Source organism: Zingiber officinale, chromosome 8B, assembly GCF_018446385.1.
Source record: "Zingiber officinale cultivar Zhangliang chromosome 8B, Zo_v1.1, whole genome shotgun sequence".
Classification (NCBI taxonomy): Eukaryota; Viridiplantae; Streptophyta; class Magnoliopsida; order Zingiberales; family Zingiberaceae; genus Zingiber; species Zingiber officinale.
Window position 1 is genome coordinate 14,715,726 of NC_056001.1, and position 13,198 is coordinate 14,728,923.

Here is a 13,198-nt window from a genome sequence, read left to right on the forward strand (position 1 = left end):
TCATTTTAAGTTAAGTTATATTTGTAATATGTTTTTTAGTAAATTATAGAACTAATTATCATTGTTTAATCAATGTTTGAGTTTCAAGGTGATGATAATGTAGAGGATTATCTTTTGAAGTTGATGAGGAAATCCTATTTTATTTAAGTAAGCGAATGACATCAAAAATATCAAACTTTTTGGTTATTGGACTTTAGACTAGAAAAAAAAGAAAAGAAGCTGAATAATTTAACGTCACAAGAATCATTGACGTTTTTATGTAATTATTGGGAGTATGAAGAGTTTAAAGTGATTTATTTTAATTCAATCTTTTCAATTTACAATCTTAAAATTTTCATATAATAATTACTAATTATTGTTTGTATTTTTAAAGAAAATTTCTAAAAAAAAAAAGTAAAAGAAATAGTGCAAAGCTTTTGTTTAATCATCATGCATGGTGGAGTTTACCTGTTGTCACAGGGGTAAATTTTCACCTTTGAAAATCTCCGACGCGGTAGTCAAATCCCGCACTCGACTCTCAACCTCCCAACAATTATACCACAAAGGCACAAAGAAATCTCAAGGCAAATGCACCTCAACGCCACAAGAAAGCCACAACAAGCAACACCAACGATTACGGGAAAACTCCCAACCTTTATTCACCTCAATAAAGGAATACAATGGAACAGTACAGAATCACTTATAAATCTCTCAAGATTCGCTCATACAAATCCTTCACGATTTGCTTACAATTCCTCATGCTCCGCCTTCACAAATTCCCCACGAATTTGCTTACAATGTGCATCCGCTGCACACTTAGCACTCATGCACTCCTTGACACTCTTGGCACACTCTAGCACCCTTGGCACCCTCTTGCCAATGAACCCACCACCTATTTATCATGCATAGGCAACGGTTACAAAGGAGTTACATGGTGGTTGCACCAACCACTTGTGCCACACGGACACAACTAACTCAACTTTCAAAACTGTTTTGTCCACATTTTTTTTTACTGCATTGGCACCATGCCAAGTGGCAGCCTTGCACCCTTGTGCTTTGCTCCATGATGCTCCATTGGTTCCACGCCAAGTGTCAGCATGCTCCGTTTGTGCTTCACCCCCATGGCTTCGCCGCATTAGTCCACGCCAAGTGTCAATCTGCACTCCTTGTGCTTGACCATGTTCTGACTTCGTTGGCACCCACGAACAGTCCATCTGTCCGCCCAGTGTTCGCACAACGACTTCGTTTCTTTGGCACCACGGACAGTCCATTTGTCCACCTTTGGCACCATGGGTAGTCCATCTGTCCGCACCACGAACAAGTCCATCTGTCTGTGTTTATCCATGGCTTTGCTTCTTTGTCCCATCGCCAAAGTATGTTTGCACACAAAGTGCTCGGCCCACGACTCCGTCTCTTTGGCACCACAAACAAGTTCGTCTGTCTGCTTCCTTGGCATCACTGGCAAGTCCATCTGCCCGCACCTTCGTTGCCACAGACAAGTCCATCTGTCTGCTCCTTCGGCAACACGAACAAGTCCATCTGTCCACACATTTGTTGCTTTGGCATGCTCAACACACATGCCTTGCTCGCCCCATTGCCAAGTCTGCCACATGCATAACTTGGGCTTGGGTAGCACCCCACATGCTACCGTATTTGCTACTTTAATGTGCCTCATGCACAGACCACGTCCGGATCATTGCCAAGTCTTTCTTCTGTAAGACTTGGCCTTTGGACAACCCCATGTTGTTGCTCCACTGGTTGCTTGGCATGTCTTGCATACATGCCACGCCCGCTTCGCTGCCAAGTCCGCCTCCTGCAGACTTAGACTTGGACAGTGCCCCGCGCACTGCCAATCTGCTACTTCGCATGGCCTTCCCCCATGCCATGCTTACTGGTTTGCCAAGTCTTCCTCCTGTAAGACTTGGGCTTGGGCAGCCCCGCACCGTCGCTTCGCTTGGCATGCCTTGCATGCATGCCATGCCTTGCGCGCATGCCATACAAGCCATGCCTTGCGCGCATGCCATGCCTTGAACATTTGCCAAGTCTACTTCTTGCAAGACTTGGGCTTGGACAGCCGCAACACTGTCCAAAGCCTCCACTGCTTAGCATGTGCTCCGCGCACATGCCAGTAGGCTGGATCAAAGGAGCAACGAGCCAATCCTCATGTCTAGCCTAGCCGCCAAGTTTAGGGGGCTAACAAACCACCCCCACTAGTTGAAGTCGACACCCTCGTCGAACTCTTCCTTTGGCAGGCCTTCCGCTCTAGCACAGTCCCCATGACCTTGCTAGCATCCTCTGCGTATACCTCCACGTTTCCTTCATTTTTGTTAGCATCCACACTAACAATTGAATTCAGCAAAATTAAAGGATAAACCAGAGTAGCAACTTCCTGTTCATGGCATTCTTCGTTCTCTACCGCCAAGAGAACATTCAACTTCTCTCGCTTGGGACACTCCCACACCAAGTGAGGCCCATTGCATAGGAGACAGTCTTGACTCTTCAAGTTGTTATTTCCTTGGGCTGCAGAATGCTCTTTCCTGCCATTCCGTCAATTGCTAGCCACATCTTTCTTTTGTTCCACCTCCTTCTCCTTTCGATTCTTCATGAATTTAGGAGGGAAAGAAATCTCCAAACTCTCCTTGTTGGAGTGAAAATTGGGCAAGGCATCAGTAGCAACAATAGCACCAGGAAGATCGCGCACATTCTGCCTTCGAAGTTCAATTTGTGCCCACGATTTCAAACCGTGCAAAAAGTTTGCCCTCCTCGGACATGTTGGAAATATCCAACATCAAAGAAGTAAATTCTTTGACATAATCTCTAATAGATCCCTTCTGTTTGAGACTTTTCGGTTTGTCTCGTGCCATCCATGAGACATCACCTATAAGAAATTGCACCTTTAATTCCTTCTTCAACCGAGCCTAAGTGTCAATTTTTTCCCGGCCAACATCGGCATCGTCCACCATCCGAGTTCTCCACCATAACTTCGCATCACCACCAAGGTACATGCTGGATATTGTCACCTTCTCTGTTTAAGATATATGAGCAGCAAGGAAATACTGCTCCATATTGTTCCACAAGTAGTTCTCAAGTTCCTTGGCGCTCTATGCACCCCCACAAGACTTGGGTTATGGAACTTTTACTGCAGGATGAACCCTTCCATGTTTTGCACTTGAAGAAACCGCTCCTCGCAGAACAACCATTTCGGAGTGTAGTGCATCGTAATCTTTGCGGATCTGCATGAGTTCCTCCATCAAAGACCTCCGAATTTGCTCCATAGAAGCCTCCAAATAAGCAATCTTCTCCATAAGATTGTAATCAACAACATCTCCTTCAGGGACAACACCGATCAAGGCTTCAAGAAGAGAAACTCGTTCTCTTATTTCATGGTTGCCTCCAGCCATCTTGCTTGAAATTTCATCCAAACTTTGTTGTCACATACCAAAGTTTGTCTCCTTGTCGCCACAAGATGTAAGTTAAATAGAATTAATTTTATAATTATATATTTGATTCTATATAAATATTTTTTTATTTTTTTATTAATGATATGATGCTTATTTTTTAATACAAATGCAAGGGATATGATACAATTAAGGTATAACGTCTATATTATTGTACAGAAGAGGTCAAGTACTGTACTATACTTGCATAAGAATAATATGTAAATTATAATTTAATAATTATTTTTTTTCATATTTGTATATTATTTTTGGTATGATAAGTTTATGATATTCATATACATTTGTTTAATAGGAAATGATGATCACCCTCTACAGTGACAAGAAAGTCTTACTTTGACGAGAACAATGACGGATGGTACTTCTCCACCCACCCTCGATGATTTCAAAAATTTAACATTTGAATGTCACTAGGATGCATAGTTTACAAAATCGTGATTCTACACAAAATTGATTTTGAATCAGGATTAAATCGGTCAAAATTGGATCATAGAATAATACAGTCCTACTAAAACCCCTTAAAATTTTATGGTACATAATTAATATTTAGAAAAAAAATAAAAGGTGATCATTTATATATAAATAAATATATAATTTTACATATACATATAATCGCCGACACTTGACACCACATTTGACATTATTACATGTATAAATTTAAATTAATTAGTAATTTAACAATCATTCTATCATAATAATACCCAATAATATTTATATTTTTTATATTATAAAATTAGTGTATAAAATATCTACTACCACAATAACAATAATTGCACCAATCTCAAAAATGTTCTATTAGTTTACAAGATATATAACTCAGTTTAAAGGCCAACAAGGCAACTGACATAGCATAAGCTATTGAAATATTTGATTTGAATATGAGCGATGGAAACAATTTTTTAAAGGCATGTTGGTTCCGCATAATTCTAGATGATAGGCATGTTGGGACCATGGAGAGCTAGTGGAATACTTGAAGCGAAGAACTATCCAATGCTAACATGAGGATTTACTTGGTATCCACTTCCTTAAGGTGATTAATCCAAGGATCTAGCCCTCTCTTACACATACGCTATGAATGAGCTCCATCTTAAAAACAATCTAGAGGTGGAGAAGTCTCCTACAAGCTCACACACAAAAAAAATACAAAAAGAGGATGAAAACTAATACAAATGAAATCTTACAAGATTACAACAATAAAACTCTAGCTTGCTCTTTTCTTGCTTGAAACTACTCCTTGATCAACTTGGAAATGCATTAGCACTTCACTCTAAGTCTTTAAGAACTTACCGTGTGTGGTTGAGAAACTATGAGCGAGAGTTGGTCTTCGAAATGCCTATAAAAATCCTTTTCTAGGGTTCTTCAACGCCACCCAATCAATTCAGTTTTTCCCTAATCGATTGCCACATCATCCGACTATTTGCGCACCTGTATAACGACTCTTTTTCGAACCTTAATCGATTGGTGAGTCATCCTAATCGATTCCGTAATTTTTTGTTCACTCACAAAAGGTCTTAATCAATTAGCTCAATCGATAAAGCCTTCTTAATCGATTCCCTTTTCTCGTGCCAAAGCACTGCCTAATCGAATAACCCAATCGATTAGAAGTAGTCCCAATCGATTCAGCCTTGTTTTCGCAAATTCCTCTTAGCAAATCTATTGGCACTAATCAATTGGTCCGATTGATTAGGCTCGGTCTAATCGATTGACCAATCAATTATGGTCTATTCTATGTTCTCACAAGAACCTCCTAATCGATTAGCTTAGGGCTAATCGATTGCCTCAATAGATTGCCCAACATTAACTTGCTCAATCCAAGTCTAGGGTTCTCTTGCCCAACATTCGGTCAACCATGACCTATTGGGATTTCTTCACCAAGTATCATGTCAATTCTTTAACCCACTTTGACTTTTATTCTCGTGCCAAGTGTCCGGTCCTCCATGATCCACTTAGACTTCCAAACACCAGGTGTCCGGTTAACCTTTGACCCACCTGGATTTTCTAATGTCTGGCTTCACTCATCAGAACTTTTCTCCACATAGCTTCACTAACTAAGATTTTCTCATTAGCTTCATTCACTAAGGTTTTCTTATTGCCTATCTTCACTCACTAGGACTTTCCAATTGTCTGGCTTCACTCACCAGAACTTTTCCACTATCTGACTTCGCTCACCAGGACTTTCCAACTATCTGATTTTACTCATCAGAACTTTCTAGCTATCTAGCTTTACTCATCAACACTTTTCTACTTTTTGGCTTCACTCACTAAGACTTTTCCACTGCTTGATTTCACTTACCAAGACTTTCCATCTGTCTGGCTTCACTCACCAAGACTTTCTTTACTGTCTAATTTCACTCACCGGGACTTCTCACACCAAGTGTCTGGTCCTCCATGACCCACATGGTTTTTATTATTTTGTCAATCATCTCGTTGGTACTGTCATTGCCTAACCTCCCGTTAGAATTTTCCCAATCAAGTATCCAGTCAACCTTTATCTACTCTACCAACCATCCTATTGATCTTGCCCTTGCCTAACAACCTCTAGTTAGGACTTTCTCAGTCAAGTATCCAATCAATCTTGACCTACTTGATTACTCTCTCACATCAAACTGACCAACCTTTGACCAGTGGAGAATTATACCAACAGTCCTTAAATGAATAATTACACCTGCAATCTCCATATATTATCAAACATTAAAACTCAAACTTGAGTCAAACTGGTCAACTTTGACCTAGGGATAATTACACCAACAAGACACCCAAAATCTCATCATTTTAGGAAAAAAAAGTGATAAAATATTATTGATTAAAAACTAACTCAAAAATAACTAAATAGATGTTTGAATGGTCTCAAAAGCCTAATCATAACTCTACAAAAGATGAAAATAACTTAAATTATAAAATAGTTCAAAAGATAATAAAAAAGATTAAAATTCTTTTGGATTTTCGAAAAGACTTTAAATGATATTTTTTTAATCTAAAATAAATAAGTTATGGGTTTTATTTGATAATAATTCTTAGATCTCTCAACATCCTTTGATTTGATATATTATAAGTTATATGATTTAATATGAGTCAAAAGTTATTATCTCTCAAAGTTTATATCGATTTTACTTTGATCTTATTCTGATCCTATTCTGATCCTACCGATCTTGTTATGATTCCACTATAAAAAATAATTTTGCACGATCTAAGATCTACTTGGTGTTTTGGATCGTATAATTGTACGATTCAAGATCACGATTTTGCAAATCATGCCAGGATGTGCTAGGTCAGAAGTCTGGTTATATTTGTCAATTAAGATTGGGACCCAAACCACCATAAAGAGACAAGAATTTGACATCTACTCTTACATTATCTAGTACACAAGCAGAAATAAATATTATGCGACACATAATTGTACAGATATATAAACGGAAGGCCAAGTCAAGACACAAAATAAAAAACATTATAGCATCTTCTCATGAGACACCAAGCTAATGGATTAATCAAATAGTTTGAATTGATGCATGCTCACAAAGGATATCTAAATATATTCAATATTCTGCTAAATATTTTATTGTAGCATGTTTTTATTAGTTATTTGACTGTTGACTCGAGTTATCATTTTTTATAATTTATTATTACGGTAAAATTCATCTTTTTATCTATTATTTAATTATATATTTTTTAAAATTTATTGATTATTATTTTGGATGGTAATTGAATTGAAAAATACCAATCAAATATAGATTGACTTGTAAATTTTTCAAAATATTTCCAGCCAAATATATATTTGATATTTATTTTTTAAAATTTACCGGTCTTTTTTTTTTGAAAAGTTTACTAGCGAATATAATAAGATTACTTACCATTTTATTTTGCCGGTAAATCTATGTTAATTATGTATCATAGTAACTATAAAATCATATGTATTACCTATCACAAGCGTATAATAATTATGAAACGGTAACTAATACAACGGGTCAGACCAACTCTCAAGATTTAGATATAAAATAAGGAGAAATTTACATGCAATCTCTATTGGCAAACAAATTTTTGCATGTAATTCTTATTGGCAAATAAATCTTTACATGCAGTCCTCATCCAAAAAAATCTTTACTTTTATTGGGACCTTTGTGTCCGCTAGAGGAGGGGTGAATAGTGGTTCGTCGCGTGCTTGCGTCGTTTGCTTCGTCTTGATGGTTTACAGCGGAATACAACTTGAAGACAAACTATACAATGCTAACAAGTAGGATTTACTTGGTATCCACCTCAAGAAGAGGTGACTAATCCAAGGATCCACACACCGACTCACTCCTCCACTATGAAATACTCCTTTTCGGTCGCAACCGAAGGCGGAGAAGCCTCGTACAAACCCAAACACACAAATACAACTAACACATGAAGAGAAATAAAAAAATACAAGTGAAAACACACTCTTCTTGCTTACTTGCTGTGTGTTGTTGTTGCCTCTTGAATCTTGGAGATGCACTCCAAGAACCCTCAAGAACTGGCAAGAAACTCGGAGGAAATCGCTGGTGAAGATCGCAGAAATCCGCAGGAAGAAATCACAAAGATCTGCGGAGAAAACGCTCCGCTAAGGCTTTAAACAGTGCTCCCAATCGATCCAATCCGTCCCCAATCGATTGTCACGTCAACACCGCTCCATCGCAATCGTCCATCACCTGCATCCTGCCCAACGGTCGAATCCCAATCGATCGACCGATCGATTGGGAACATCCGAATCGATCGGTGGATCGATTCAGAAGCTTTTTGTGTTCTCGCGATCGCGCGAGAACTCCCGTGCCCAATCGATCGGCTGATCAATCGGTAGCTCCCGATCGATTGGGAAGGCCTCTGTGCTCGCGAATTATGGTCTCAATCGATTGGGTCATTCCTTCCTTCGCAGCACACTCCAATCGATCCACTAATCGATTGGACTCTGATTCAATCGATCACCCGATCGATTGACTAGCCTGAACTTGACTCAAACTCAAGTCCAAAAATCTCCAACTCAACTCCTGGTCAACCGTGACCTGTTGGGTCTCCATGCCTATTATTTGGCCACACCCGACTAACCTCGAACTAGCCTTCTAGCATCCTCCATCAGCCTTGCGTCCCTCGGATATCTCCCCATCCTTCACACCTTGCCTTCAAGAGTTTCCTTTGGCCTCATCCTAGTTATTGAGTTCTCCTTGCCAAGTCACACTAGGACTTATCTTGCCAAGACCACATGCTTGGACTTACAACCTTTGCCAAGATCATACTTGAACTTTCCAATTGCCTGGCTCCTCACCAGGACTTTCTGCTTTGCCAAGATCACACTTGGACTTTCTAATTGCCTAGCTCCTCACCAGGACTTTCTCCTTTGCCTAGCTCCTCACTAGGACTTTACCACTACCTAACTTCCAATTAGGACTTCCAGACGCCAAACCTCCAGTCAAGACTTACCCAATCAAGTCTCCTGTCATCCTTGACCTACTTGACTTGTCTTCTTATCAACCTGGTCAACCCTTTGACCTTTCCATAACCGGACGATTGCTCCAGCAATCTCCTTATATTGTCAAACATCAAAACTCAAATCCCGACTCAAGCTTAGTCAAACTGGTCAAACTTGACCTAGGGAAATTGCCCAACAGTTTTCACTCCTTAGTCAAACATATTTACCTAATTGCCCATGATACTTTTAGGTATAAAAAGTCCAAAAATCAGTATAATGCCTCTTAAATTCAGTACATTAAATTAGAATCTAGTATATTTTCTATCAAATTGAGTACGATTCTTTTTTTACCTCAATTGGATGGAAAATATACTAGATTTTTTTTTAAATGGTACTCGATTGGATGAAAAATATACTAAATTTTCATCCCTAGTCAAACATATTTACCTAATTTCCCATGATACTTTTAGGTATAAAAAGTCTAAAAATCAGTATAATTCCTTTTAAATTCAGTACATTAAATTAGAATTTAGTATATTTTATATCAAATTGAGTACGATTCTTTTTTCACCTCAATTGGATAAAAAATATACTAGATTTTCTTTAAATAATAAATAATAAATAATGCTGAATTTATAAGAAATTATATTAAGTAGGAAAAAAGTCGTGCTCAATTTAATAGAAAATATTCTCAATTCTAGTTTAATGTGCTGAATTTAATAGGAATTATACTCATTTTTAGATTATTTGTACCGAAAAAAATATCAGGGTTAATTTTGATAGAAAATATACTCGATTATAGCATAAAGTACTGGATTCTAGTGTAAATTGCTGAATTTAACCGGAAATATACTTATTTTTAGACTTTTATACCTAAAAAATTTGAGGGGCAATTTAGGTAACAATATTTACATGAGAAAGTTAACAAGTAAAACTTTACCTTGCAACAAGTAAAACTTTACCTTGCAACAAGTAAAACTTTACCTGCAAGGGAGTGGAAATAAAGTTTTTGTGATTGATGATTATATGTAAAATTATAATTATAATTAGAAATTTTTCTCTAATTTACTGATAAAATAACAGTACTTAACCATAGTAAGTGGGCAGTTGGGTAATTATATCTAATTGAATAGTAGAACGGGACGTTGTTGAACATTAAGTTACATTCCATGCCACTCCGTGTGCCCTTCCATTATTACCGTCACTTGGTTTGCAACTGTTCGCCATGATCACATGCCTCTATCTCTACTGGAGGAGGAAAGGAGCTACGAAGGTTCGTACGCTGCAAGCAGTGACTGGGTCCTCGTCAACAGTCATCACCTGCTCGAAGAGAACACAACGCAATCGCGCGCACCAACGGTCACCAGCCATGCACCACCGTTCGTGCTGCGCTCGTCCATAATCATTTGTCCCGAGCATGCACCAACCGTGCGCGCGCGCGAACACACACGCACAACGGACAGCGACGAGGAACGGCTTCGACGATCCAACAAACAGGGGGACAACGCATGCAGGCGCATTGTTGTGGTGGCGCGTCGAGCAGTGCCGTCTCACATTCCACTGTGTCCAAACAAACTTCCCCTGTTCCTGCCGCTGCATGCCACAGTTTGCTCTACACTGCTTGTCGCTCTTGCTGTGGGTCTAATGTCTTTATTTATCTATTTTTATCTTATTCACGGTGTGTTTAAATTTGCACCGTACCATATTGAAGGTGAAATCAGAGTAAAAGGGCGGACATAAAATCACTGACGTGCTTGGTCTACACTATTGCTCTGGATATGTACGAGGGCTGAGAGAGACCTAACGAATCGCCATGGGCATGCGAGAACACCACCACCATCATCATCGTTATTGCGTGTTTGTGGGCCCGACGTCACTGCTGCTCTACAATCCCCCACCTTCCACGTATGGGACCCACCTCTTTCCTTCCCCTCGCTATCTTCTTCTTTCCTTCCTCCCTGATCCCTATCTATCCCTTGTCTCCTCGTGATCAGTTTGAAGAGGAGCTTGAAATCTTCCTTCTCTCTGCCTTTTTCTTTCTCGGCGTGCACGCCATTAGAATTCAGATACAGCGGCGGCGGCGGCGGCGGCAGCAGCTGTAGCAGTGTTCTTCCATTTCCTACGTTCATCAGTATCGATTTCGATTCTCCATTAATTAATCAGACATTGCCGTTTAGTTTTCATCCATATATACAGATCTTCTCACATCTGTCTCTTATCACCAGTTTAATTCAGGTCTTCTTCTAGCGTGCATGGAAGTTCCTCACAGTCTCCTGGTATTTTTTTTATCTCTCACCATCACTTAATATATCTTTCTGTATTTTGTGATTGGAATTGACAATTTAATTTTCTTAATTAATTAATTCAAGATTTGTTGAGATCTTGAGTTTGATCTAGCTAGCTAGCCAGACGTTTGTTGAGATCTTTAATTCGGCTCCTTGTTCATAGCCTTTTTAGGTTTCTTGTTTCAACTGCAAAAGCCTGATCGTCAGTTTTAGGGTTAAGAAGTCTGCTTTTTCACTGAATACTTAGAGTTAGGTTTTCTTGCTTAAACTGCAAAGTTTGATCAGTTTAAATGCTAATTAAGCTCCTTAATTTAGTTTTCTTGCTTCAACAGCAACCTATCTATTGAAAAAAAAAAATTAAATTATACTTTCTCTATACTACTCATGTGCAACTTCCAATTTGATCTCTGCCGAAATTTTGTTTGTGTTTTAATCGAGATTAATACCGTATGTATATATAAGAATTAAGAAATTAAAAGCGGTCCATCCATGCATGCCTTAAACTGTAGTGCAGCTTTTGCAAAGGCTGACATACCCACTATATATAATACATAGTTCCCCTCCTTTCCACTGTCTAAATTAAAGCTCCTAATTCGCAGCTGGACATTGTCTGATCCCTTCCACTCTCTGAATCAAAGTTTTCTATATTTAGTTTTGGACAATTAAATTATATTGATATGCATGAAAACTCCTACTGTAGCCTATTACTGGGAACCTGCAGTACCAGCAGCCGCAAGGAGGTCTGGTGAACCAGCAGCGGCAAGAGAGGAAGCCAAGGCCTCAGGCGGAACAGGCCCTCAACTGCCCTCGCTGCGCCTCCACCAACACCAAGTTTTGCTACTACAACAACTACAGCCTCTCTCAGCCGCGATACTTCTGCAAGGGTTGCCGGAGGTACTGGACGCAGGGGGGCTCCCTTAGGAATGTCCCCGTCGGAGGTGGCTGCCGGAAGAACAAACGATCCTCCTCCTCCTCCTTCTCCTCCTCCTCCTCCTCAAAAATCATCAAGTCATCGCTGTCGTCTTCGTCAGACCTCAACGCTAATAAAGCCGCCAACTCCTTCAATGCTCCGCTGCCCTTGAGCATTCCTCCCGTTTGCAATAACCTAGCCATGGCCTTCGCTGATAATGTCTTTCTTCTAGGGCATGCAACGGGTAATCCTGCTGCCGCGACAAACTCTAGCTTTCTTGACTTCTTGACGAGCACTGCCGCTTCCTCTTCGACGGGTCAAGCTCTGAGCGGCGGCATTGTTGTTCCCGACAATGGCGGTTTGAGCAACCTCTACTTTGGAGAAGAGAAGGAGGGGCCATTAATGTCCTTTGAGGGAGGAGTTCACGAGAGAGCGTTGGAGGACAGAGTTAGGGAGCCTAATAGTTCGTGGCAAGGGCTCGTCATGAATGGCTCGTCGTCGATGGAAGGAATAAGAATGGATATGCCCTTTTCAGCACTCGGAGATGCTTATTCTTTCTTCTGAATTGAAAAATGTTTTTGTTTTTTTTTTTTTGTGTAATTTTAATTTCTTCTTTGATACATGTTTCTAGTCTCGTGTAATGATCTTTGTATTAAGTTGGATAATATTGTTGCGGGTGTGGGGATTGATTAATATTCTCTGTCAAGTATGTAGCGCGATTAATGTGAGAGTTTAGTTTAATTTGCATTATGTATAGAATAGTCCCTAGAAGGCAAGTCAAAACTGGAATGATTGGTTGATAAGACGGTAAAAGTCAAGTAAATCACCAAAAGGAATGAGAACATAGTTGATTCGACATTGAGCGGTGGACTGATCGATCAGACCTTGAATGGCTAATCGGCCGATCAGACCTCGAATGATCGGACATGCCTCAGAGCCTAAGTTCAAGTTTCCTTACACGAAGACAAAGTGTAATGAGCAGAAGAAATCCAACCGACCAGGCCTTCCTATCGACCGGACATCATGTCTCAATCAATGACAGGTGGACAGAGCTTAAGACTAAGTGCTAATTAACTCGACCAGCTACCCCAGCCGATTAGACCTACAGACCGAAGGGACATACCGTGCCTTCGAGGGAAACGAAGGAGCC

General features: G+C 39.7%; 1 protein-coding gene across 3 annotated transcripts; it reads left to right on the top strand.

Annotated features, from left to right (window-relative positions):
* Positions 1 to 10,809: 10,809 nt before the first annotated feature.
* Positions 10,810 to 12,754, top strand: LOC122017409 (dof zinc finger protein DOF1.8-like). 3 transcript variants are annotated; one of them, XM_042575022.1, is made up of 3 exons: positions 10,810 to 10,984; positions 11,079 to 11,129; positions 11,860 to 12,754. In XM_042575022.1, exons 2-3 carry the CDS (start codon positions 11,106 to 11,108, stop codon positions 12,610 to 12,612), a joined length of 777 nt encoding a protein of 258 aa, XP_042430956.1. In that variant the 5' UTR covers positions 10,810 to 10,984; positions 11,079 to 11,105; the 3' UTR covers positions 12,613 to 12,754. The 3 variants fall into 3 exon arrangements, with proteins under 3 accessions (XP_042430956.1, XP_042430955.1, XP_042430954.1); XM_042575021.1 differs by having other exon boundaries at positions 10,811 to 10,984; positions 11,839 to 12,754; XM_042575020.1 differs by having other exon boundaries at positions 10,811 to 11,129; positions 11,839 to 12,754.
* The last annotated feature ends 444 nt before the right edge of the window (positions 12,755 to 13,198 follow it).

Bases quoted from the DNA above. Each gene is read 5' to 3' on its own strand.
- LOC122017409 (XM_042575020.1), top strand. From the start codon at position 11,106: ATGGAAGTTCCTCACAGTCTCCTG. The intron at 11,130-11,838 runs GTATTTTTTTTA...CTCCTACTGTAG, and splicing joins AAGTTCCTCACAGTCTCCTG to CCTATTACTGGGAACCTGCA.